The sequence below is a fragment of the Marmota flaviventris genome, chromosome 19 (assembly GCF_047511675.1).
Source record: "Marmota flaviventris isolate mMarFla1 chromosome 19, mMarFla1.hap1, whole genome shotgun sequence".
Taxonomy (NCBI): domain Eukaryota; kingdom Metazoa; phylum Chordata; class Mammalia; order Rodentia; family Sciuridae; genus Marmota; species Marmota flaviventris.
The window spans coordinates 27816421-27844255 of record NC_092516.1 but is presented as its reverse complement, the minus strand read 5'-3'; the positions used below and the strand labels follow the sequence as shown (position 1 = coordinate 27844255).

General features: G+C 45.0%; 1 protein-coding gene and 1 non-coding gene across 4 annotated transcripts; both read right to left on the bottom strand.

The window, feature by feature from the left end:
* Positions 1-272: 272 nt before the first annotated feature.
* On the bottom strand, positions 273-26481 carry Bcl7b (BAF chromatin remodeling complex subunit BCL7B). Of its 3 annotated transcripts, XR_003584596.3 has the most exons (7): positions 26293-26481; positions 22028-22103; positions 11851-11947; positions 9733-9903; positions 8555-8634; positions 999-1146; positions 273-532 (listed from the first exon to the last, which is right to left on the bottom strand). XR_003584596.3 is itself a non-coding variant. In XM_027948636.2 (6 exons), exons 1-6 carry the CDS (start codon positions 26382-26384, stop codon positions 8206-8208), a joined length of 609 nt encoding a protein of 202 aa, XP_027804437.1. In that variant the 5' UTR covers positions 26385-26481; the 3' UTR covers positions 7309-8205. The 3 variants fall into 3 exon arrangements, 2 of the variants coding, with proteins under 2 accessions (XP_027804437.1, XP_071461467.1); XM_027948636.2 differs by lacking the exons at positions 273-532; positions 999-1146 and adding an exon at positions 7309-8298; XM_071605366.1 differs by lacking the exons at positions 273-532; positions 999-1146; positions 22028-22103; positions 26293-26481 and adding exons at positions 7309-8298; positions 21795-21933.
* Positions 22449-22521, bottom strand: Trnav-cac (transfer RNA valine (anticodon CAC)). Its single transcript has one exon. It is a non-coding gene; the product is annotated as a tRNA-Val (tRNA).
* Positions 26482-27835: the final 1354 nt, after the last annotated feature.

Genomic DNA, 27835 nt, shown 5'->3' with positions numbered 1-27835 from the left:
CACTGGACTGTCATTTCTCACAAATCCCCAGTACCAAGGAAAGAAAAGAATCCAATAAGAGTGGCAGAGGAATCGGTCATCCTGGCCACTGTGTTGGTTGAACTGGAGTGACCACTTAGAATGGAATTGCAGTTGGGTGGCAGTGATACTAAGGGCTTAAGTGGAACAAGATTAGTGGAGCTCGATAACAGGACAGACCTCAGCAGGAACAGATACCCAACAGCAGACTTCAAGCAGACAGACTAAAGACTCCACAAACATTAAGAAACAAATGATGGAAATTTTTTTATATTTCAAAAACACATCTAGGCTAGAGGTGTAATCAGTAGTAGAGTACTTGTCTCACAGCAAGAACAAAAAACAAATCTATGACACACAAGAACTGGACATCTAGGCATCAAAGTCATTTTAGCACTTGGAACTGCTATGGACCGCAGTCCACTCCAGTGCTGGAGAGGCAGGGTTCTACATACGTGGAAGTCAAGGATGAGCTCCAGGCGCTGGACAGCCATCTAGAACACATCTGGAAGCTCTGAGGAAAGTGGTAGTAGAGGGTGAGACTTGCTGAGCAGAACCCATTTGAGTCTCTGCCCTATTAGTTCATTCAAATAGTGGGGGAGAAAACCCATGGAAGCTTGGTGGGTTTTATTTCTACTGATTGCCCCTGGTTGAATTGTGGCTGCAGACCTCAAGAAAGAGGTGGAGGCTGAGACTCAGACTTATTTCTACTGATTACTTCCATCTCTCTCTTGAGTTCTGCAGCCACAGGTCAACCAGGGAATGTCAAATGTACCTGCTTAAATTCTTGAACTATTTCCCCTTCCTACCATCCTGATAGGGTCCCTCCTACATTCTTTTGTCATTACTGTAATAACTGCTCTATTTTTTTATGATACTGGGGATTGAAGCCAGTGATGCTCTACCATCGATTACATCCCTATCCCTTTTTAAATCTTTATTTTGCAATAATAGGGTCTCGCTAAGTTGCCCAGACTGACCTTGAATTTTGGATCCTCCTGCTCAGCCTCTCAGGTGGCTGGGATTACAGGTGTGAGCCACCATGCCAACTCTGATGTCATATGTTCTGCTTTCATATGTTCTAAGTTGCATTAAAATGATGTCTTAGTCGGTAAAATATACATAATTCTAAAAAGAAACATAAACATAGTTCAAAAACATATCAAATAGTTTTACATGAAGCAGCCCAGAAGCAACCTCCCCTGCCTGCTGTCTGCTCCACCAGACTTCCATTTTTAACTCATTAAGCTGTTTCCTCTGGTATTTACCTCCACATTCCCTTTTTGTTTTGTTTTGTTTTGTTTTTTTGGTTTGTACTGGGGATTGAACCCAGGGGCATTTTACTACTGAGCTACATCCCCAGCCCTTCTTATTTTTTAAGACAGGGTCTCACTAAGTTGCTGAGGCTGGCCTTGAACTTGTGATCCTTCTATCTCAGCCTCCCAAATGGCTGGAATTACAAGTGTGGGCCACCATGCCCAACCTTACCTCCACATTTCTAAATAACAAATATTTTGCTATTTTATGCACTTGTTTCACAACACTGGGGAGTGGGTCCAGAGCCAAGCATGTAGCCTATGACTGGGTTATATACATGCCCAGCCCAGTTTCCAGTTTCAAATATTGTTGAATTTTTTCCATGGAAGATGAAGACTTAGTCCTCTGTTAAACAAAAATTGTGGGAGGCCGTTATTTTACACTGAATTTCTTCACCAGACTCCAACAGATCAGACCAAGCAGAATGGAGTCACCTCATTTCCAAATTTTAAAACAGATAAGTCCCAATTTGACCAGTTTTTCCTGGAAACATCATATTTCAATCCACCTGAGTCAAAGTAAAAAGGAAGTCCCTTGTGCTTTAACCCTCACAAAGAAGTAACCTGATGTTAATCAATCAGCTTTTTTTCCCCCTATAATCGTTTTCTTGTACCTATCTTATAAAATCAGTGTTCTGCTTTTGCCCAACGGAGACTCTTTTTTCTGTTGGTACTGGACATCGAATCCAGGGTGCTTTGCCACTGAACTATATCCCCATCCCTTTTTATTTTTTAAGACAGGGTCTTGCTAAATAGCTGAGGCTGTCCTCAAACTTTTGATCCTCCTGTCTCAGCCTCCCAAGTCACTGAGCCACCCATGCCTGGCTGCTCTTGCCCAATGTGAGCTTTCATTCTATTTTGTAGGATGGAGGCCTTCCTGCTTCATGAATAAATTTGTTATTTTGGTCTTTGCCATCTGTTATATTCTCCCCAACACTACACATGTATACAAACATATCGCCGAAATTATATTATGATCAGTTAAACCAATGGGCAGTATATAAACTTATGATTATGTGCGATTCACAGATGATTCACATCATGGACTGATTACATTTTCTTTCTTATTTTGTTTCCTGTATTGCGTCCATCTTTCTCACTGTATTTCACCTTTTTCACTTTCATACTATCACTGCTCTATCCTCAGACTGACAGGACTATACAACTCCTCTCAACAAGTACAGACACAACTGGGCGCAGTGGCACACACCTGTAATCTCAGTGGCTCCAGAGGCTGAGGCAGGAGGAGTGCAAGTCAAAGCCAGCCTCAGCAAAAGTGAGGTGTTAAGCAACTCAGTGAGACCCTGTCTCTAAATAGGGCTAGGGATGGGGCTCAGTGGTTGAGTGCCCCTGAGTTCAATCCCTGGTACTAAAAAAAAAAAAAAAAAGACAAACACACCATGTGAATATCCTTCCAGTTGTTCTCCGGTTCTCATCTCCTCCCTCTCCACAGTATCCCACCACTCCCAATGGTTGGCTCCCTAAGGCCAATGGAGTAAAACCAATCCTGGCCTGATCTGCACAGAGCTCCAAAATCTGTCCTTAGTCTACTTCCTTTTTTTAATTTTTATTTTTTCTTCATTAGCAAAGTCTAGGTTTATTTAGGTTGCTAAATATTCCCTGCTGAAAAGGATGCAGAGCTCCCTGGGAAAATGAATGGGGCTGGCAATGTCCAAAGTGAGTCTTTTAACATCCTGTACCCAAAAGTAAGGAATTGCTCGAATCATGAGGACATGTTCAAAGGGCACAGGAGACGGCATAGAGGGACTCTAATTGGCCAAAGCTGGAACAAGGGAGACATTAAAAAATAAAAAGATTGTGTGTGGTGGTGCACCCAGAAACTCAGGAGGCCACGGGGGAGGACCACAAGTCAAGGCCAGCTTGGGGAACTTACTGAGACCCTGTCTTGAAATAAAAAGGACTGGGGATGTAGCTCAGTGGTAGAGCCCCCTGGGCACAACCCACAGTGCCAGACGCAAATACTGGAGACTGATTTATAAAGGACAGCATGTATTTCCTCACAGCTGTGGAGGCTAGGGAGGCCGAAATGGAGGTGGGCAGCTTTGATTTTCGTTGGCTCAGGCCTGCTCTCTGCTTCCACGGTGGCCACTGGGTGCTGCACTGACCAGAAAGGAGGGCTGTGTCCTCGGTAGCACAGGCAGAATGGTGTGAGGCCTCCTTATAACAGTCTTTGCCTCACTAACCAGGAAGGGACCTTTGTGGCCTCATCACCTCTGAAAAGCTTTGTCCTACTGAACATGTGCCTGTGCCCTTTCCAGCCTTCAGTTGCTGTCCATCTTCAGTGTTCCCCACATTCAGTGCACTTTTAGGCAGGCTCAGGTCATTGAAATGTGCATTAAGGACAGGGCCTACCACTGCCCAGAGGGAACTGACACGTTGTTCATGAAGAACTTGTGGCTCAGCCCTTGACTTTGTCTTCTTTCTTCTCATCTTCCCAATTCTTATCAATTTCAAGATGGTGGTGGAGGCCACTAGCCTGAATTTCAATGATAAAAGTGGAAGTCAGTGAAAGAGAAGGGTTTCCATAGTATCTTTTCCATCATCCTACATGTTCCTTTGTAGGCTCTCTCTACTTTGGAATCTAGAACGCTGTGTCTGTTGTGGTCCCACACAGAGGGACTGGCCCCTGATGGATGGAATTCCTGACTTCCTACTTTCCCAGCTCTAGCATCAGGACATGCAGTCTCCATGAATGTCAGCTGCTAACTCCCCTTGCTATTTTTCACTCCTGCTTATCCTTGTCTGACATTTTACTTCCTGTTTTTCATTTATAGAAACTGTATGGGTTCCTTGGCCAGGCATGGTAGTACACACATGTAATCCCAGGAGGCTGAAGCAGGAGGATCACAAGTTCAAAGCCAGCCTGAGCAACTGTGAGGCGCTAAGCAACTCAGTGAGGCCCTGTCTCTAAATAAAAAATACAAAATAAGGTCAATCAACAAGTACATGAAAAAATGCTCAACATCTCTAGCTGTCAGAGAAATGCAAATCAAAACCACCCTAAGATACCATCTCACTCCAGTAAGATTGGCAGCCATTAGGAAGTCAAACAACAACAAGTGCTGGCGAGGATGTGGGGAAAAGGGTACACTTGTACATTGCTGGTGGGACTGCAGATTGGTGCAGCCAATTTGGAAAGCAGTATGGAGATTTCTTGGAAAGCTGGGAATGGAGCCACCATTTGACCCAGCTATTCCCCTTCTTGGTCTATTCCCTAAAGACCTAAAAAGAGCATGCTACAGGGACACTGCTACATCGATGTTCATAGCAGCACAGTTCACAATAGCAAGACTGTGGAACCAACCTAGATGCCCTTCAATAGACGAATGGATAAAAAAAATGTGGCATTTATACACAATGGAGTATTACTCTGCATTAAAAAATGACAAAATCATAGAATTTACAGGGAAATGGATGGCATTAGAGCAGATTATGCTAAGTGAAGCTAGCCAATCCCTAAAAAACAAATGCCAAATGTCTTCTTTGATATAAGGAGAGTAACTAAGAACAGTGTAGGGACGAAGAACAGGAGAAGAAGATTAACATTTAACAGGGATGAGAGGTGGGAGGGAAAGGGAGAGAGAAGGGAAATTGCATGGTAATGGAAGGAGACCCTCAGGGTTATACAGTGGAGGAGGTAGAGAGAGAGGAGGAGAGGGGAGGGGAGAGGTGGGGAGGGGGGAGGGTGGAGGATGGGAAAGGCAGTGGAGCACAACAGACACTAGTATGGCAATTTGTAAATCAATGGATGTGTAACTGATGTGATTCTGCAATCTGTGTATGGGGTGAAGGTGGGAGTTCATAACCCACTTGAATCAAAGTGTGGAATATGATATGTCAAGAAATTTGTAATGTTTTGAACAACCCACAATAAAAAATTTAAAAAAAAAAAAAAAAAATACAAAATAAGGCTGGAGATGTAACTCAGTGGTCAAGTGCCCTTGAGTTCAATCCTCAGTACTCATTCCCCATACAAAAAAGAAACTGTATAGGTTCCTTCTCAAATCTGCCTGGTCATTTTTTAGTCTCTTATTCATTGTACTTTCAATACTTTCCTTTGTTTAAACACACGAAGGCCATCTTGGGCTGAAGACAGAGCTCAGTGGTAGAGTGCTTGTCAAACATGCGTACAGCCCTGGGTTCATCCCCAATACACACACACACACACACACACACACACACCACCTTATTTCAGGTACCACACACAAGAGTTTCAGGATCTGACACTCTTTTGACAACCTAATAGTGTTAACATTTTTAGAAGAGCTCGCACTCTCTCCTTCTCTCCCCCTCCCTCCCCTTGCTTTTGCTTTGCTGGGTTCTCTTTTCTCCTCCTCCTCATCACTTATGGTGGGAGACTATGTGGTGGGGACTGACAATGCATTTATACAACCTTGTCCCTCTCCTTTTTCTTTGTAGTGGGGATTGAGCCCAGGGGTGCCTGACCACTGAGTCACATCCCCAGCCCTCTTCATGTTTTGAGACAGGGTGTCCCTAACTTGCAGTCCTCCTGCCTCGGCCTCCTGTGTTGCTGGGATCACAGCCTCATTCCCAGGACGCTAGGCTCTCCTTCCTTCTCCAAACGATGGTGGCACAACATGATATGCGATGGGGTTGAAAACTGAACATTTTTCTCCTGGACGGCTTTCAAACCTGCAATAGGACACATCCATCCATCCATCTGTCCCACACTGGAGGGCTCTAAATAATCTTTAAGGAAAAGACAGGAGGACTTAGTCTCGGTCTTGATTCCCATAGGATCAAACCTCTCTTTCTTCTACTATGCCTCTTTTCTTCTGGGAAATGAAAACCCAAAATTTAAATAAATAATTAAAAAAAAAACTTTTAAAGATAACAGGCAGTAGAACTCTGCGTTCTGGTTTCATCATGATACCTGGAGCCCCTATGAGAAATGAGAGGAACTGCTTCAGACAATACTCAAATTCTTGGAACATGGAGAATGTAGAATTCTTTCCAACCATGACTCTCTGGTTTTCCTTTGGAATCAGAACAAGAAAGAACTCATGGTCAGAGGGCAGATTTGTGGTTGCCCAGGGCTGGAGGGAGGGGAAAAATGGAGTGCTTATTATTGGTTAGGAGGTCTCTGGGGTAATGACAAACTTCTGGGCTGGACAGTGACGGTGGCCGCACAGCATCAAGGATATAGTTAGCACCGTTGGACTGCACGCGCTGGGAGAGCTGAAAGTGGGCTGGAGACAACGGAGCCCAGCGTGAGCACAGCTCGCTCATGCGGGACACACACAGAGTACATGTCACTGGGCATGGTGGCACATGCCTATGATCCCAGCTACCTGGGAGGCTGAGGCAGGATAGCAAGTTAAAGGCCAGCCCTGGTAATTCAGCAAGACCCTGTCTCAAAATAAAAGAGCTGGCAATGTGGCTCAGAGGCAAAATGCTCCAGATTAAATCCCAGTTTACGTCTCTTTGTGTCCCTCCCTCTTGAGCATGTGCGTGCCTCTTTGTGTATTTTACCAGAATTCTTTTGGTACTAGGGATGATTGAACCCAGGGATGCTTAACCACTGAGCCACATCCCCAGTCCTTTTTTTGGAGACAGGGTCTCAACTAAGTAACTTAGGGCCTTGTGAGTTGCCGAGGCTGGCTTTGAACCTATGATCTTCCTCCTTAGCCTCCCAAATCACTGGGATTACAGGTGTGCACCACTGTGCATAGCTATCTTACAATTAAAAAAGTAAAATAACGAACTCACAAATCCCTCCTACGTACATGTGGCTGTGGAAAACACGCCCACTATAGTTGTATTCCCTGTGCACAGGGAAAAAGGTACAATTCCCACTCCATGCCAACTCTGACGATTCTCTCAGAAAGTGCACCCTGGAAGCAAGACACCAACAGGGCTAGCCCAGCACCTGACCACCATGCTACCAGCCCTGCCCCCGCCACCTACAAGAACAAGTACAGATTCAAACAAGACGTATTTCAAATAGTTTAATTTTAAAAATATTCTATTCAGTGCTAAAATATGTCTTCACTTGCTGTTGTCCATTTTCATTTTCTTAAACTTTTTTGAAACAAAAAATAAAATCACAAAGTTCAATTAAACATGCAGATTTCAAAGAAAAAGGGACTTCCTAGAAAGTGTGAGCTGAAGTACTGTGGGGGTGGGTACTGCTGTCAGACCTCAGATCCCTGCTAGGTAAAGTGTGGCAGGAGGCAGAGGAAGCTGGAACGAAATGGACAGGTACAGAGAAAGCTGTGTGCATGTGTGCGTTGGTGTGCGCGTGTGCGCGTGTGTGTGTGTGTTGGGGGAAGAGGGCAGTTCCAGAGGGGCACAGGACTGTCAGCAGCTAGAGAGCCCAGGAGAGGCAGGAAATATATATGGACTTTCTGCCCTTCCTTCCTGCCCTCCCGTGTCTCTACCCAGTCCTTCTCCAACAGCAGCCTACAGGGCCCTAGCCCTGTGGGAAAGTCCATGAATCTACAGTCTCCATTCAAGTTCAAGTAACTTAGGCACTCTCCTCTCCAGAGGGTACCTTCCACATCTCTTTCTCTTCAAAGAAGCGCAGCAGCTCAGTCCAGAGGTTCTGGAGCAGAGAATGCTTCCTGGTGGTGACAGATGAACCTTGGGATGGCTGATGCTCCAGCTTACTTGGGGTGCAAAACGACATGAGTGCTCCCCTTCTCAGAGCAAACAGACATAGGTGCCAGGGACGGGAAGATGATGCTCCAACCCCAAGTCCAGCCCAGAAGGCTCCCAAGTGCAGACTCTGGACCCCGGTGCTTGCCCTTACCCCAGCAACACGGCATGGCCAGAACCAGAATGCAATAAATAGAGGCAGGGGCCAGGAGGCGAGGGCTCTGGGACAGTGCTAGCTTTCGGATGCTGTCTGCGGCACTGGGGGTTGGTCCACACAGAAGCGTTTCAGGGGCGGGGCACCTGAGTCTTCCTCTTCCTCTGCAATCTAGGAGCAGCAAGAATACCAAGTGACAGGGCCATCCCTCTCATCAAACCTGCCCATAAACCTGCATTACAACCCCAACACTCACCTTGACCTCCTGGCAGACGACTCGCCTCTTGCCCTGCCTTACTACTGGAGACACCAGCTCCCTGGCTGCCTTTGCCCCTTCCATAGCAAGTGCCAAGCTAGCAACCCAGCCGCTGGTCGGCTGTCTTTATTTTTTCCCTTAGAAATATGAAAAGCCAAAGGGACACCTCACCTGTGTCTCTAGTGGGACTGGCTCTTCCTTTGTGAGGGTGGGAGGTTCATCAGCAACTTCAGAGGCAGGCAGGGAGGGCTCTGAAAGAACAGCAAGGTCAGCCCGAGGGCAGCAGAGCTCAAGGGGGCATCTCAGCCTCAAGCTGGCAGGGGATTTCCTATGATATAGGTATAGAGGGGGGAAGAACACCAGCCGGAAAGCAAATGTGCAAGGTCTCACTGGGCCAGGTCTGGGGGGAGGGGGCAGCCACTGAGGGTAGTAAAGTATGGCTATGTCACAGAGGGCCACCACCAGTGCTGGCTGGGGAGCCTGGTCCCTCCTTGGACACCTGCAACACACACAGTAGCTCATCCTGCCACTCGCCAGCTGCAACGTCACAATCCTAACTCAGCCTCCTGGTCTTATGAGAGCTGCCTTGGGGTCAGACAGAAGGTACAAGGCAGGAGGAAGTACAGTTGAGTCTTAGCTGCACTTGGCACTTTCCAGAGGGAGAAACTCCATTCTGAGGCCTGATGTTAAGGGGTCACAGAACAGAAGAAGCTGATGGGCGCCAAAGACATGCACAGGTGCTTGCATCTTGTTAGCAGGACACAGGGCAAAGAGCAGAAACTCTGACATTGGAAGGACCTAAACCTACATCCAGATCCTCCAGTTACTAGCTCTGTGCTCCTGGACACAGATTTAACCTTTCTAAGTCTCCACCTTCCTCAACTGTGAAATGGAGACAGTAGCTGCTATCTTATAAGGTTTTTGAGAGGATCATGCCAGGAATCAAATGCCAAAAGCTCATTACACAGAGCCCAGCATGCAACTGTACTTCCTATTCTCTTCAGTTTGTGAAGGGATAAAATACAGTCATTCCTGAGTGGTTACCAAATAGCTGGATGCTGCCAGGCTCTGAGGTTCACACTCTGTTTTTTTTTTTTTTTTATACCAGGGATTGAACTCAGGGGCACTCAACCACTGAGCCACATCCCCAGCCCTATTTTTTTTTTTTTTTCCTCCCAACAGTACCAGGCATTGAAATTTTCAATCCTCCTGCCTCAGTCTCTTGAGTGGCTGGATTACAGGTGTGCACCCTGCACTGGGTTTCTTTAACCTCTAATCCAAAGAAGAGAAACGTCAAGTCCAGAGGTAAAGACCCTCCCTGATGCTCATCCTGGGTCACCCCAACTCACCCTCGAGGATCTCCTGGCCCAGAGTAGGGGGCTGGGAGTCATCAGTGCGGAAGTCGGAGGTGTGTGCTGGACTCAGGGACTCACTCTGCTGGGGACTTGGGCTCGAGCTAGTGCTGCTGTCCACCTTGAGCTGACAGACATCAGACACAGAACTCTGGTTGCTGTTTTCATCTGAAAATCAAACAGCAAAGGCAACAACTGGGGTGGGCATTTTCCTCAAGAGGAGCTCAGTTCAGAGCTTAGGACCTGGCATCTCCATGAGCAGCCATGGACACCATGGATACAATGAGCACTGCTGAAGACACCCCCTGAAAAGGTGGACCCACGTGGGTTTCTATGCACAGCAAATTATCTGCCGTCTAAGTTGATTAACGTATTTTCTGTTTCATAACCTATTATCATAAGCATCAGATGCAGCACAAATCTTTTAACTTCAAGAAGGATTTACACTTTGGGAAGGTCAAGTTATGCTCATTTAATGGCTGGCTTCCTTACTGATACCACTTACAACTTGGACCTGGCGTTTTCTCACTGACAAAGAACAAAGGGCAGAGCTGCACCAGTGGTCAGTGCTTCCCAATTTTTCACACTACACAGAAAATGATACGATCTGGCACTCTTGGGTGGCATCTGGAGGTGGTCACTCAGGTCCTTCAGCTACCTGGTTGCCCCAGGGATGAGGAGCCACTACCGGGGAGCTTTGTTTGAACACTGTGAACCACCATCTAATTTAAAACCCTGGGTGTCCACAGCTCCCCTCCCCGCCCCTCCTGCAGCCAGTCACCAAACCAGATGTCATCTCCTCTCAGAGGTCACCTGTGCTTGCTCCTTCCTTTTCTGCTGCTCTTTTCAGGGCTCAATATCTCTGGCATGGCTTTCTGTGACAGCCACCTACCTGTCCTGCCGTTGGTCTCACACATTCACACCACTGTCTGCGTGATCTTTCCAAACCCTTGGATGGGTCCCAGCTGCCTGAAGAATGATTTCACGCTCCACTGCTCCACTGCTTCTTAGGGCAGATGTAAGACAGTCCTATCCCAACCTCCAAAGTCCTTTCTGCTCTCTGGCCTTGATGCCTGTTCTTCCTCCACTCCCACCCTTGGCTCCACCTAGCTAGGGCTGACCGAAGAACGGTTCCGCTCATGGCACCTGTGCCAGGTGCTGTGTGTGCCGTGCCTTCCTCTCCCTGGCTCCCTCGGGGGAAATCCCAACCCTCTTTCGATGCTGCTGTTGGTCCCTGTGCACCCTGCAGCCCACAGAGATGGCCAGACTAAGGAATGGAACCCCTGTGTCTCCCAAGGCTTTACAGTTACTGAACTCCACCCAGAGCTGGAGGCCCCTTGCCTGCATTCTCCTCCTTGTTTACTCTGACTTTGGTCAGGTGAGGGAGGGTGGGAGGGGAAACTGCAGGCTGGGCTGGTGCCAGGTCTAGTTTTGAAGGCAAAGTCCTAAGCCCACCCTTGTCTTCATACCTATAGAGACCGCTATGTCTCACACTAAAACAGAAGTGATGTTTATCATAAAAAGACTGAAGCTCTGTCCCCATGAGAGTCAACAGGCTCTCTTCTCTGAGCATCAGTTTCCTTAAATAGGGATGATAACAACTGTCTGGTCTAGATCACAGGCTGATAGAAGGATAAAAGATGAGAAACTGAAGTGAAAGGGTTCTGTCAACAATGACTGCCCCGTAGGTGTCAAGGGATGAGAAGGTGAGGACATGGCTGCAGGTCAGCCCAGGCAGGGCTGGCTTTGGTGATCTATGCTAAGGCACCACAGTAAAACACACGCCCTGGGGCTGGGGATGTAGCTCCCAAAAAGTAAAAAAAAAAAAAAAGAGAAAGAAAATTCTAGTTCTTTAAAAAATAAAATAAAATACACTGACTCAGAAAAACAGGCCCTGATAGGAGTCTGTCAGCTACTAGTCATCCTGTAGCTTTAGACCCCTAACCTTGGCTCTCATGTGCCAGCTGCCCACCTCTGCCCTGCAGGGCTAGGTGTGATCTCAAGGAAGACCCAGGCAAACCCCAGCACTGCTCTTCTCAGAGCTCCTCCTCTTACTCCTGTGAGCTCACCTCCGTTCTCTATTTCCTGCAAAGAAGACACACAGAGGCAACTCACCTTGGAACTCGAGGAGGAGAGAGGAGTTGGCTGAGGCATCAGAGGGAAAACCATTAGGTTCCCGAGCTGTTGAACTGTTCGACTTTGACTTTTCTTTCTACAAAAGAAAAATATGAAGGAGCTAAACCAGAGACCTGTGGAGAGGACAAAGGTGCTATCTGGGAGTCCCCAGAGGTCAGGATTAGGACTGAAGAGGAATAACCGGGTGGGCGAGAACCAAGGAGGCTGGGATAACGGAAGCCAGGGCAAGGCCTCTCCTCGAGCCTCAGCATCTCCATCTGTGAGGCGAGCCTTCTAGCATGAGTAAGCTGAACGAAAATGAGAGGCAGACACTTCTTCCTCTCCTGGAGCTCCCTATGGTTCTCTTCTCCTGCCCTGATCAAGATGCTCCACCCAGCCCAGTGTGGTGACACACACCTGTAATCCCAGCAACTCAGGAGGCTGAGGCAGGAGGATGGCGAGTTCAAAGCCAGCCTCAGCAACTTAGCGAGGCCCTAAACAACCCAGAGAGGCCCTGTCTCTAAATAAAGAATACAAAAGAGCTGGAGATGTGGCTCAGTGGTAAAGCACCTCTGGGCCCAATCTCCAGTACCAAAAAAACAAAAAAGCTGCTTCACCCAACCCTTCCTGGTGTGATGGGTGAGAAACACAAAACAGTCCTTTGAATAGATTCCTGTTTTAGTAGCACAGAAGGAAAAAAGGTGAGAGGAGAATGGACCTCTGGAAGCACAAGAGGGGTCACTATATATGCAACACAGGCAGCACAGGACAGGGGTCCCTGCTGGCTCTGTTGCTAACTGATCATCCTCGTCTATTCAACATGATCACTCCAGCCTGCCTTTATATTTCCTTCAAGCAGTCTAGGTAAGTGCTAGCATAGGAGAAAAAGCCGAGGGTGAACAAACTAATCAATCTAAGCATTTGCAAGTGAAAGCATTTTTTTTAATACTTTGTTTTAGTTGTAGCTGGATACAATATCTTTATTTTAATTTTTATGTGTTGCTGAGGATCAAGCCAAGTGCCCCGCATGTGCTGGGCAAGTGCTCTACCGCTGAGCCACAACCCCAGCCCCTGCAAGTGAAAGCATTCTAAAAGCCCAAAGCTTAAATCTGGGTAAGTCTCAAGTTTACCAGTTCGCACCTTTTTGGAGGCTGGAAGAGTACTGAAGATTGAATCCGGGGATACTTTACCACTGAGCTACATCCCAGTCCTTTTTATTTTATTTTGAGACAGGATCTCACAAAGTTGTTGAGGCTGGTCTCATACTTGCAATCCTTCTGCCTCAGCCTCCAGAGTTGCTGGGTTTACAGGTGTGCACCCAGCTGGTTTTACATTTTTTTTAATTTAAATATTGATTTTTTAGTTATAGGTAGACACAATATATTTTATTTTATTTTTATGTGGTGCTGAGGACCGAACCCAGGGCCTCACACATGCTCTACCTCTGAGCCACAACCCCAGCCCTGGTTTTACATTTTTTAAATCAAATTTTTCATTTATATTTTGATCTTTGGTGCTGGGGATTAAACCCAGGGCCTCAAGCATACTTGGCAAGTACACTATAAATGAGTTACAAACCCAGCACTTTTTATCTGATTTTGAGACAGGGTCTCACTAAATTGCCCAAGCTGGCTTTGAATTTGTGACCCTCCTGACTCTCAAGCCTCCCAAATCAATGGGATTACAGGTGTGTATCCCACATTATATCGCTCCACTTTCTAAAAGGATAAGGCAGGCTTGGAGTGTAGAACCCTTATCTAGCTCGGAGGCCCTGGGTTCAATCCCCAGCACCATAAAATAAACAAACAAAAAATAGGAGCATGTGGGGACATACTGGTACACTAGCACCCACAGCAACATTTGGCTTTACCATAGTTTGTTTTTTTTTTTTTAATATTTTTTTATTTACATTTTAGTTTTCGGCAGAGACAACATCTTTGTTTGTATGTGGTGCTGAGGATCGAACCCGGGCCGCACACATGCCAGGCAAGTGCGCTACCACTTGAGCCACATCCCCAGCCCTTTTTTGTTTTTTCATTTATCTTTATTTTAATGATTCTGTGTTCACATACAGTATGTATTCACTCCATTAAATCATGAAAATAGAGAAAAATCACCTCCGTGATTAGAGACAACCCATACGTTTGTATGAAAAAGGAGCACAATATAGAATTAGAACAGGCTTATCTTCCCCCACTCACTATACATTTCCCTAGGTCACTAAATAACCTTTTATAATATCTTCTTAACAATTATAAGGCTTTACAAGATTCAGTGCAGAATAACTTACTTAGTTTTCTACAATATGATCTTTAGTTTGCTGGAGATTTTTAAATGTTATAAATAATGCAACTTGCAATGCTATAGAAGTAACTGTGAAGCTGGGCACAGCGTTGCACACCTGTAATCCCAGCTAATTGGGAGGCTGAGGCAGGACTACAGGTTCAAGGCCAGCCTCAGCAACTTGAGATCCTATCTCAAAGATTAAAAAAAAAAAAAAAAGATGGGGATATAGCTGGAGATATAGCTCAGCAGTGGTAGAGTCTTCCTGGGTTCAATTCCCAGTACCACAAAAAGAAAAAAATGACCACGAACACTTCATGATTAGCTCCCAAAGATAATTTCCTAGAGATAAAATTTATGGATCAGGGCTGGGGACATGGCTCAAGCGGTAGCACGCTCGCCTGGCATGCGTGTGGCCCGGGTTCAATCCTCAGCACCACATACAAACAAAGATGTTGTATCTGCCGAAAACTGAAAAATAAATACATAGACTGAAAATGAAAGGTTGGGAAAAATCATATCACTCACATGGACCTCGGAAGCAAACAGGAGTGTCCATACTCATATCAAATAAAATAGACTTCAAGCCAAAGTTAATCAAAAGGGATAAAGAAGGACACTACATACTGCTCAAGGGAACCATACACCAACAAGACATAACAATCATAAATATATATGCCCCAAACAATGGTGCAGCTATGTTCATCAAACAAACTCTTCTCAAGTTCAAGAGTCAAATAGACCACAATACAATAATTATGGGAGACTTCAACACATCTCTCTCACCTCTGGACAGATCTTCCAAACAAAAGTTGAAAAAAGAAACTATAGAACTCAATAATACAATTAATAACCTAGACTTAATTGACATATATAGAATATACCACCCAACATCAAGCAGTGACACTTTTTTCTCAGCAGCACATGGATCCTTCTCAAAAATAGACCATATATTATGTCACAGGGCAACTCTTAGAAATTATAAAGGAGTAGAGATAATACCATGCATCCTATCTGATCATAATGGAATGAAACCAGAAATCAATGATAAAAGAAGGAAGGAAAAATCCTGCATCATTTGGAGAATGAACAATATGTTACTGAATGATCAATGGGTTACAGAAGACATCAAGGAAGAAATTAAAAAATTCTTAGAGATAAATGAAAACACAGACACAACATATTGGAATCTATGGGACACAATGAAAGCAGTTCTAAGAGGAAAATTCATTGCTTGGAGTTCATTCCTTAAAAAAAAGAAAAAAACAACAAATAAATGATCTCACACTTCATCTCAAAACCCTAGAAAAAAGAAGAGCAAAACAACAGCAAAAGTAGTAGAAGGCAAGAAATAATTAAAATCAGAGCTGAAATCAATGAAATTGAAACAAAAGAAACAATTGAAAAAATTGACAAAACTAAAAATTGGTTCTTTGAAAAAATAAATAAGATTGACAGATCCTTAGCCATGCTAACGAAGAGGAGAGAGAACTCAAATTACTAGCATATGGGATGAAAAAGGCAATATCACAACAGACACTACAGAAATACAGAAGACAATTAGAAATTATTTTGAATCCTTATACTCCAATAAAATAGAAGATAGTGAAGGCATCGATAAATTTCTTAAGACATATGATCTGCCCAGATTGAGTCAGGAGGATATACCCAACCTAAACAGACCAATATCAATTGAGGAAATAGAAGAAGCAATCAAAAGACTACCAACTAAGAAAAGCCCAGGACAGGATGGGTATACAGCAGAGTTTTACAAAACCTTTAAAGAAGAACTAATACCAATACTTTTCAAGCTATTTCAGGAAATAAAAAAAGAGGGAGAACTTCCAAATTCATTCTATGAGGCCAACATCACCCTGATTCCTAAACCAGACAAAGACACTTCAAAGAAAGAAAACTACAGACCAATATCTCTAATGAACATAGATGCAAAAATCCTCAATAAAATTCTGGCAAATCGGATACAGAAACATATCAAAAAGATCGTACATCATGATCAAGTAGGATTCATCCCTGGGATGCAAGGCTGGTTCAATATACGAAAATCAATAAATGTTATTCACCACATCAATAGACTTAAAGAACCATATGATCATCTTGATAGATGCAGAAAAAAGCATTCTACAAAGTTCAGCATCCCTTTATGTTCAAAACACTAGAAAAACTAGGGATAACAGGAACATACCTCAATATTGTAAAAGCTATCTATGCAAAGCCTCGGGCTAGCATCATTCTGAACGAAGAAAAATTGAAGGCATTCTCTCTAAAATCTGGAACAAGACAGGGATGCCCTCTCTCACCACTTCTGTTCAACATAGTTCTTGAAACACTGGCCAGAGCAATTAGACAAAAGAAATTAAAGGCATAAAAATAGGAAAAGAAGAACTTAAATTATCACTATTTGCGGACGACATGATTCTATACCTAGCAGACCCCCTAAAAGGTCTACAAAGAAACTACTAGAGCTAATAAATGAATTCAGCAAAGTGGCAGGATATAATCAACATGCATAAATCAAAGGCATTCCTGTATATCAGCGACAAATCTTCTGAAATGGAAATGAGGACAATCACCCCATTCACAATATCCTCAAAAAAAATAAAATACTTGGGAATCAACCTAACAAAGAGGTGAAAGATTTATACAATGAAAACTACAGAACCCTAAAGAGAGAAACAGAAGATCTTAGAAGATGGAAAAATATACCCTGTTCATGGATAGGCAGAACTAACATCATCAAAATGGCGATATTACCAAAAGTTCTCTATAGGTTTAATGCAATGCCAATCAAAATCCCAACGGCATTTCTTGTAGAAATAGAGAAAGCAATCATGAAATTCATATGGAAAAATAAAAGACCCAGAATAGCAAAAGCAATTCTAAGCAGGAAGAGTGAATCAGGCGGTATAGTGATACCAGATTTCAAACTATACTACAGAGCAATAGTAACAAAAACAGCATGGTACTGGTACCAAAACAGGCGGGTGGACCAATGGTACAGAATAGAGGACACAGAGACCAATCCACAAAATTACAACTATCTTATATTTGACAAAGGGGCTAAGAGCATGCAATGGAGGAAGGACAGCATCTTCAACAAATGGTGCTGGGAAAACTGGAAATCCATATGCAACAAAATGAATCTGAATCCCTTTCTCTTGCCATGCACAAAAGTTAACTCAAAATGGATCAAGGAGCTTGATATCAAATAAGAGACTCTGCATCTGATAGAAGAAAAAGTTGGCTCCAATCTACATACTGTGGGGTCTGGCTCCAAATTCCTTAATAGGACACCCATAGCACAGAGTTAAAAACAAGAATCAACAAATGGGACTTACTCAAACTAAAAAGTTTTTTCTCAGCAAGAGAAACAATAAGAGAGGTAAATAGGGAGCCTACATCCTGGGAACAAATTTTTACTCCTCACACTTCAGATAGAGCCCTAATATCCAGAGTATACAAAGAACTAAAAAAATTAAACAATAAGAAAACAAATAACCCAATCAATAAATGGGCCAAGGACCTGAACAGACACTTCTCAGAGGAGGACATACAAACAATCAACAAGTACATGAAAAAATGCTCACCATCTCTAGCAGTCAGAGAAATGCAAATCAAAACCACCCTAAGATTCCATCTCACTCCAGTAAGATTGGCAGCCATTATGAAGTCAAACAACAACAAGTGCTGGCGAGGATGTGGGGAAAAGGGTACACTTGTACATTGCTGGTGGGACTGCAAATTGGTGCGGCTAATTTGGAAAGCAGTATAGATTCCTTGGAAAGCTGGGAATGGAACCACCATTTGACCCAGCTATTCCCCTTCTCGGACTATTCCCTAAAGACCTTAAAAGAGCGTACTATAGGGATACGGCTACATCGATGTTCATAGCAGCACAATTCATAATAGCTAGACTGTGGAACCAATCTAAATGCCCTTCAATAGATGAATGGATAAAAAAATGTGGCATTTATACACAATGGAGTATTACTCAGCACTAAAAAATGACAAAATCATGGCATTTGCAGGGAAATGGATGGCATTAGAGCAGATTATGCTAAGTGAAGCTAGCCAATTCCTAAAAAAAAATGCCAAATGTCTTCTTTGATATAAGGAGAGCAACTAAAACAGAGCAGGGAGGAAGAGCATGAGAAGAAGATTAACATTAAACAGGGACAAGAGATGGGAGAGAGAAGGTAAATTGCATGGAAATGGAAGGAGACCCTCATTGTTATACAAAATTACATATAAGAGGAAGTGAGGGGAAAGGGAAAAAAAAAAAAACAAGAGAAAGAAATGAATTACAGTAGATGGGGTAGAAAGAGAAGATGGGAGGGGAGGGGAGGGGGGGATAGTAGAGGATAGGAAAGGCAACAGAATACAATAGACACTAGTATGGCAGTATGTAAAAACGTGGATGTGTAACCGATGTGATTCGGCAATCTGTATATGGGGTAAAAATGGGGGTTCATAACCCACTTGAATCAAATGTATGAAATATGATATGTCAAGAGCTATGTAAAGTTTTGAACAACTAATAATAAAAAAATACTTAAAAAAAAACTTATGGATCAAAGAGATAAATATCTTGCAAGTTTGAAAGCTTATAAACATAAATATATGCAGCTAACTTGACCTCTAGGAGTTTATACCAACTGACTCTCCTTCAGCAGAGGCCCATTGCTTGGTCTCCTTCACATTTTTTTCCTTGACCAACGTGATCATCATCCTTCCTATTTTCCCTAGTCTAATAGGTCAATGCCAGGACATGGCACACCACCATGGACCACAGGAGGGAAGACCAGCTGCTTAACCCCAGAGCCCAGCTTAACAACCAGCATAAGCACTGTGAGAATGTACTGTCAGGCACAACCACCTAAGCCTTCAGGAAGAAGCTGCAGTCCCTTTAAATGACTATTTTGGCATATCTAAAGTTGTTTTTGTTTCACTTAAGGCTCTCTAGAGAAACTTACAATGCAACCAGCTCAAACTGCAATCACCCCCTTTTGGGTGACCTAGAGTAAACTCTGCTTATTATAAGCCTATATTATCTACCCAAAGAAATTCCCATCTACCATTTTTTGAACATGTGATGTACGGAGAAGCGCGATGTCCAAGTGCACATGCTCAAGAACGAGCCCCACCCCCACCTCCTGCAACAACTGACAACAAGGATTTCCTACAGGAGTGGATACGTGTTTCCCCAGTAAAAGCTCCTTGCTTTGTTTGCTCAGCTTTGGGAATTATGTGCATCTCTTTCCTTGCCTTGTCGCAAGAGATCAACCTCTCCTCTCTCTCCTGCTGGCTGTGATGCTCAGCTCTGCACTCACCAAGGGGTGGACCCACTGAGCTGGGCTGCCAAGAGGGACCAGGTGGCAGAGTCTGTGAGAGGAACAAGGGGGAGTTGGCCCCCACCTGCATCACTGAGGTCTCCGAACTTTGGCCTTAGGGGTAAGAATGTCATTGCAATCAAGGCTGGGTGTGGCCTTGGACCTTCCTGGAAGAGCACCTAGGACCGATACTGGAGGATCCTGGGCAGAAGATGGCAGAGGGCAAGGAGGAAGGCTGGCCTGAGGCAAGCCCCCTCCCCTATGTTCACTTAGAGGAGGGGAACTAGGCCTAGATTTCCATCCTTCCACAATCACATTTTACTCCTTAAAGCAGCGGAGAGAGTCCCAGGGCAACAAAAAGTAAGTGCACAGCAAAAATTCTAGGCATGGTCGGGCCTGGTGGCCCACACCTGTAATCCCAGCGGCTCAGGAGGCTGAGGCAGGAGAATCGAGAGTTGAAAACCAGCCTCAGCAATTTAGAGAGGCCCCAAGCAACTCAGTGAGATCCTGTCTCTAATAAAATATAAAAAAGGGCTAGGCACATGGCTCAGTGGTCAAGTGCCCCTGAGTTCAATAACCAGTACCAGCCCCACCAAAAACTCCAGGAACTGGAGGACCATGAAGCCATAAAAGAACAAATCACAGCCTAGAGCCTAAGCAGACTAATGGGGCAGAAGGACCAAGTTAAACAGTAAATCCTCTGGGGAAGGTAAGGGTGACAGGACAAACAGGAAATCTGGCAGTAAAGAGTATAATTGTCAGCACTTCTGTAATCCCAGAGGCTAGGGAGGCTGACACAGGAGGATCCTGAGTTCAAAGCCAGCCTCAGCAAAAGTGAGCTACTAAGCAACTCAGTGAGACTCTGTCTCTAAATAAAATACAAAATAGGGCTGGGGATGTGGCTCATTGGTCGAGTGCCCCTGGGTTCAATCCCAGGTATCAAAAGAATAAAAGAAATGGATAGACACAGCTCAGGGGTAGAGCATCTCTGGGTTCAACGCTCAGTACTAACTCGCCCCTGCACCCCCGCCCAAAAAAGGAAAAAACATTTGTAAATGACTAGAGAAGTGCAAAGAAAAGCCAAAGCAGGAGACTGATTTCCTCTAGAGGGTAGGAAGGGTGCTGCTAAAACGAGTTGGCAGTGTTTTCTTTTGTTTTTGGTAATACTGGGGACAGAACCACTGAACTACATCCCCACTTTTTTTTCCTTTTTGGAACTAAACCAAGGGAGCACTTTACTGTTGAGCAACACTCCCAGTCCTTTTTATTAATTATTATTTTTATTACATATTTATTTATTTTGGTACCAGGGATTGAACCTAGGAACGCTTAACTGCTGAGCCATATCCTCAGGCCCTTTCTTGTATTTTTATTTAGAGATAGGATCTCACTAAGTTAGTTAGAGCTTTGCTAAACTGCTGAGGTTGGCTTTGAATTTGTGATCCTTCTGCCTCAGCCTCTCAAGCAATGGGATTACAGGTGTGCACCCAGCCTAGGTAATACTCTATTTTTGACCTGGGTAGTTTTTACAAGGATATTAGCTTTGTATTTATTTATTAGACTGTACAACTGTACTTTCCTATGTGTGTGTATGTTTTCAGTGCTGGGGATGGAACCCAGGACCTCATGCAAGCCAGACAAGCATTCTACCCACTGAGCTACATTCCCAGCCCCTTCTGTTTTACATTCGAAATTAAAAAAAAAAAAAAAAAAATTTAGGGGAAAAAAAGGTTGCAGGTAATGTGGGTGTTTGTGATGCAGGGATGTGCAGCTGTGATCACTGCACATAAGAGGACACAATACAAGAGTCTCCACATTTACAGATATGTGGCAAGTTCTTGAGATCACAGCTGAATGAAAGAGAAGGAAAAATGGTTTACAGATGTAAACAGATGGACGTTTTGAAAACAATACACATGTAAACAATGTTATGTATTTTTCAATAATTTACAGGTATCCAAATCAACAGAGGGATGATGAATTAGGCATTTATCAGAATCAAAAAGGTATGTATTTATACATATAATACACACACTGCAATCAATAGCCAATCAGATAAAAGCATCAGTCAGTACACTTTTTTGTTTTTCTTGTGATGCTAGGAAAGGAGGCCGCGGCCTTAAGCACGCTAGGCATGTACTCTACAACTGAGCCAAACCTCCAAGGGTCAGAGAATAAACATTTTAGGTTTTGTGAGCCGTCAGGTCTTACAGCAACTATACAGCTATGCCACTGTGGCTCAAAACCACCTACGAACAACAAGGAATAAAATAAGTCACTGGCACAGTTGTGGGTCCATACAACTATACTTACAAACATGGGAAGCAGGCCTGGGAGCAGTCTGTCAAGACCTGGAAACGTCAAATGGATCATAGGAAGTGAACAAAGGGAGAAAATACTAGTGACTTTGCATGGACCAATGACAAAGAGTACCTGAAGTATCATCTTCAACTCAATTTTGTGCAAGTCAGTTCGTTTATAAATAAGATGTAATCAAAGAAAGAATGGGTACCTTTTTTGTTGTTCTGATTTTCTTCCAAACTTACCTCCTTGCTGTCTGTCACAGGAACCCACTTAAATATCCTAAGGGATGTGTCACCGACAGTCACCCATTTTTTCTCCCTACAAGAAAGACATTTCTTATAACTAATAAAACAATAAACAGATTTTCTGTTCATTAACTTGTGCTTTTTTATTTCTCAGCAGATTATTCCTTCACTCTGAAATGCCTTCAAAATTTCTTGTCTGTCAAATTATAACCGAAGCTGTGTTTGGGGAATAAGAAATCATCAATTACCCAAGTATGGATGACAGGGATAAAGGTAGCCTGACACCGTTTCAGAGGTTAATCAGGTTAAGAAATCTGCCCCCACACACTTTTATTTATTTGTTTTTTTTTGCAGTACAGAGGAGTGAACCTAGGGGGCACTTTACCACTCAGCTACATCCTCAGCCCTTTTTATATTTTGGTGGTGCTGGGGATTGAACCCAGGGCCTTGTGCATGTGAGGCAAGCACTCTACCAACTGAGCCACATCCCCAACCCTATTTCATTTTATTTTTTTTGAGTACTGGGGATTGAACTCAGGAGCATTTGGCCACGGAGTCACATCCCCAGCCCTATTTTGTATTTTATTTAGAGACCAGGTCTATTGAGTTGCTTAGCACCTCACTGGTGCCGAGGCTGGCTTTAAACTCATGATTTTCCTGTCTCAGTCTCCCGAGCTGCTGGGATTACATGCCTGCACCACCATACCCGGACTTTTTTATTTTTAATATTTTTTTTAGTTGTAGTTGGATACCTTTATTTTATTTTTTTTAATGTGGTGCTGAGGATCTAACCCAGCGCCTCACACATGCTAGGCAAGCACTCTACCACTGAGCCATAACCCCAGCCCCCTTTTTATTTCTTTAGACACGGTTTCACTAAATTGCTGAGGTTGGCCTCCAACTTACAATCTTCCTGCCTCCACCTCCTGAGTGTACCGAATATAGGCATGTGCCACTGTGGGTAGCTAGGACAGATTTTTTTAAATTAAAAATTTTAAGGGGCTGGGGCTCAGCGGTAAAGCGCTCGCCTTGCATGTGCAAGACCCTGGGTTCGATCCTCAGCACCACATAAAAATAAATAAGTGAAATAAAGGTATTGTGTCCAACTACTACTAAAAAATAAATATTAAAAAAAATTTTAAAAAGAAGGCTGATAATTTTAGAAATAATCTCTTCAAATCTCTCTAGGTTAATCCCACACTGTTCCTCTTCTCTGTCTTCCATTCAGAAGTCCCTCCAAGGGATAAACAATCACAAGACACTCCTGCTTCAAGGGTAGGAGGTGAGGGGGAGCAATGACAGTGGAAATGGGAGGATCCCTTCCCATTCTGGGTTGTCAAGACTATATAAAGGGCTGGGATTGTGGTTCAGCAATAGAGCGCTTGCCTAGCACATGTGAGGCCCTGAGTTTGATCCTCAGCACCACATAAAAATAAATAAATATGGGCTGGGGATGTGGCTCAAGCGGTAGAGTGCTCGCCTGGCATGCGTGCGGCCCGGGTTCAATCCTCAGCACCACATACAAATAAAGATGTTGCGTCCGCTGAAAACTAAAAAATAAATATTAAAAAATTTAAAAAATAAATAAATAAATAAATATAATAAAGGTACTGTGTCCAATTACAACCAAAAAGTAAATATTTAAAAAAAAAAAAAAAAGATTAGGGCCTGGGGTCGTGGCTCAGTGGTAGAGCGCAAGACTTGCATATACGAGGCACTGGGTTCAATCCTCAGTAGCATGTAAAAATAAATAAAGGTATTGTGTCCATCTACAAAAAAAAAAATAAAAGAAAATAAAAAAGGTTAAATAAAGAGGAAATACACCTTGAAAATCAAAGCTCTACAGAAAACCCTGTCTCAGCCTCTCTGATAAGGTGGATGCTATATACCCACAAAGTAAGCAAAGACATAAGGTGGAATGACTGTCTTGCCCCAGTCACTCCATAGGTCATTATTTAAAGTCTCACAAGTAGTCCGGATTAAACTAAATTCACTGTTCTGAACTCGCGCCTTCAATATACTTTAAGAACTGTGAACCCATGTGTGAAAAGGAAATGTAATAAAGGGACTCCCTTGTTCTAGAATTACTTCTGCAAGCCCAGGCTGGCCTGGAACTTGTGATCTTTCTGCCTCCGCCTTTTAAGGAAACAGGTTTGTCCCACTGCATCTGAAAGTTTTAAGTCTGATCTGAAGTTACAAAAAAGCCAAAACAGTAACTGCTGTTCTGTTCAGCAAATAATGACATAAAAATTTGAGAGACTGTGACATAACAAAGAAAAACGAAGACTTAGTAAACTGGAGTTAGTTTCCCAACAGACCACTCCAGGAGCCTGTGGTAGGGCCCAGGGATGCATCACGTGGCCTACAGACCCTTTCTTTTCTGAAGCAGTCTTTCTATGTTGCCCAGGCTAGCCCCAAACACCTGGGGTTAAAAGATCCTCCTGCCTCAGCCTCCCTAGTAGCTGGGACTATGCAAGTGTATGCTGCCTGGCTAAATAACCATTTTTATATGTTAAAAATCACCACAGCCAGGTATGGTGGTGCAAGCCTGTAATCCCAGCAGCTTGGGAGGCTGAGACAGGAGGATTTCAAGTTCAAAGCAACAGTCAACAACATCAAGGCCCTAAGCAACTCAGTGACACCCTGTATCTAAATAAAATACAAAAATAGGGCTGGGTATGTGGCTCAGTGATTTGAGTGTTCCTGAGTTCAACTTCCAGTACCCCCCACCAAAAAAAAACTATAATGCACCAATTTTTAAAAAATGTGGTGGGGGGGGGGAAGTTGCTGACCCTGAAAAATAAACTTTGGAGCAGAGCCAGAAATTAATTAGGCAAGGAGGAGAGAGGAGGATACCCAGCACCAGGAACAGAAGTATGGTACCAGCATCCTGGGAAAGAGGCAGTACCTTTTTTGGTCTTTATCATAAAATAAGAGGCCCCTAAGCATTACTTTGGAAGCAGAAGGGTGCTATAGTACACTTTAAAAAGATCACTCCAGACTGGGTTGTAGCTCAGTGGCAGAGTGCTTGCGTGAAGCCCTGGGTTCGATTCTCAGCACCACATAAAAAGAAACAAAACACAGGATTGTATCCATCTAGGACTAGAAAGATTTCTAAAAAATTGCTCTAGTACTTGAGGTGAGTAAAATGTAATTAAGCAAACACGACCGAACTGGACGATGAGCAAGAGCAGCAGCAGGATGATCCACCAGGGAAGGCGTGGAGTTCCAGGTGGGAGAGGAGAGCCCTATGGCATAGACCGCTGGAACAACGATGGCAAGGAAGAGAATCGTGCGACTTTTAGGTCTCACCAAAACCTAGGAGGATTCCATGTGGAGAGGGAAGCCATAATCTATTATTACTTAATTATTTCTGCGGTTCTACTAGAGACTGAACCCAGAACCTTGAACGCTGAGCTGCATCCCTAGCCCCTCTCTGACATTTTGAGGCAAGGTCTCGATAAACTGTTCACACTGACCTAGAACTTGGGATCCTCCAGCCTCCCCAGCGGCTGCGATCACAGGTATGCCACACGCCCCGGGCAAGGAAGCCAAGAATTGCTTCATATTTGCACTAAATCTCAGCGACTGGAAGGCTCCTGGGGAGAAAGCCAACGCTGCCCTGTCTTCAGGGTGGGGGCCTGGACCCAGGGGCGCTCAGTCGCCGAGCGACATCCCCAGCCCTTTTTGTTTGTCGAGGCAGAATCTATGTTCCCAGGCTGGCCTCGAACTGGAAATATAACGGGTGAAGCTCCTGATAACAAGACGGGCGCTCGGCCGACGTCAGGGCCGTTTCCAAGCCACTAGGAGCCGGGTCTCGGGAGCGCAGGGCTTCCACCTCAGGACCGCGCCAGCTCCTGGAGTGCGCCATCTGCCCCGAAACTTCGCAATCTCCAGCGGCTTCTCAAGCACTGCGCGCAGCCCGGCGGGCCACTCCACCGCGGCTCTCCACCCCGGACAAGCGGCAGGTAGGCAACGAAGCCCCACTGCAGCACCGGACTCCGCGTCCGGCAGCCGGAAGCGCCTCCCGACGCCCGCGACCGCGGCAGGTGGGCGGGCCCGCGAGCCAGGAAGCCCGCTGATTGGCCGCGTCCGGGGCGCCCTCTGACCTCACGCCGACGCCAGCGCACCCTCCTCCCGCCTTCTCCTACGCCCCCCTCCCCCAGCTCCGGCCGCTCAGCTCCCACCCTGCCCGCCAGTCCCGCGCTCCTCTGGGTCTGGGCCCGAGTTCCCCGCCAGAACCGCTGGCTCCCGCCCCTCACCATTTCCGCACTTTCTCGATGGCCGCCATCACCTTCTTGATGTCGTCCTTGGCCCGGCTGCGGGTCTCGGCCCGGACCGACCGGCCCGACATGGCGGCGGCGGGAACGGCGGGGGCCAGGACACTGCTCCCAAGACACGGAGAATCGCGCGCCTCACGCGCCGCCGCCCGCCCGCCGCCTCAGCGTCACCGCGGCCGTCGCCCCCTCCGTGCGCGCGTGCGCGAGGGAGCGCGCGCACCCGCCCGCCCCCTGGGGCTTGAGGCCTCAGCGCGCCTGCGCGCCCCGCCCCGGGCGTCCCTTTAGAGCGCCCCGGGAGTCCCCTGGGCCCCTTAGCGGGCGTGTGTGCACTTCGAGCCTGATGCACGTGCTATGCACAGGGCGAGGTGCGAGGCACTGCCGGTGTGGTCCTCAGCCTCCCCAGGGTATTTTGAGGTCACCACCCTCCTGCCTTGCTGTTTCAACTATTATTTAATGCCCTTTGACCTTGATGGAACCAAGACTCTGCACCATCTGCCTTGCCTCTTCTGTCTGGCACCCTTGTTCCCCAGATACACGACTGTGCCCCAACCACAGGGAGTTTCACACCTATCTACAGCATGGCTTCCAGCCTTTGCACACACCTGTTCCCCACCTGCAATTCTCTTTATCTCTTCATCTGATAAATATACTACTTTTTCCAGCATCCAGTTCAAACTCCAGCCTTTCCCAGATAGCCTAGGGTTCTACCTTGCTCTTACTTAAGACTGTACTTAAGTACAGTCTTAGTATGAAATTCAGCAATTGTTGATTAAATGCTGCCTGATTTATGGAAGGCTCTGTACCTAATGCTGAGAACATAGTGGTTTTGTTTTCAAAAAGCTTCTGGTTCAATAGAACATGTAGACCAGAAATTAAGTATTTAAAATGCCTTTTGAGGGGCTGGGGTTGTGACTCAGTGGCAGAGGGCTTGCCTAGCATGTGTGAGGCACTGGGTTCGATTCTCAGCACCGCAAATGAATAAAAAAGGTCCATTAACAACTACAAATACAAAAATAAAATAAAATGCCTTTTGACAAATGCTTGGTTAAGGGAAATACAAGGTACTAGGATAACATAATCTAGAGAAAATGACCTTGAAGCTATCTCTGAAAATAGTAGATGCTGTTACTGTAAAGCCTGCGTCCACAGACACTGTAGGTGCACAATGAATATGTGGGTAAACGATGACTCTTTAGTTCAAGTCTTGGCTTTTTGCCCTGGCCCATGCGTGGGCAGGCAAGCAGGCATGTACTGATACCTATAGTAGGTGAAGAGTCCTGTGGCAGCTGTTTCAGGAGACACAGGAAGCAGGCTGTAGTGGTTGTTTTTCCCACCTCTAGAGAAACCTCTGCTCCCTTCCTGGCACTGGGAATTGAACCCAGAGGCATTCCACCATTGACCTTCATCTCCAACTCTTTGAGACAAGGGCCTTGCTAAATTGCCCAGTCTGGCCTTGAACTTTCAATCTTCCTTCCCCAGCAGCTGGCATCACATCACTAGGATTACAGGTATGCACACCTGGCCC

Bases quoted from the DNA above. Each gene is read 5' to 3' on its own strand.
- Bcl7b (XM_027948636.2), bottom strand. From the start codon at position 26,384: ATGTCGGGCCGGTCGGTCCGGGCCGAGACCCGCAGCCGGGCCAAGGAC. The intron at 22,104-26,292 runs GTGAGGGGCGGG...TCTTTCTTGTAG, and splicing joins ATCGAGAAAGTGCGGAAATG to GGAGAAAAAATGGGTGACTG. The intron at 8,299-8,554 runs GTGAGGTGTCCC...TGCTGCTCCTAG, and splicing joins CAGTCCCACTAGAGACACAG to ATTGCAGAGGAAGAGGAAGA.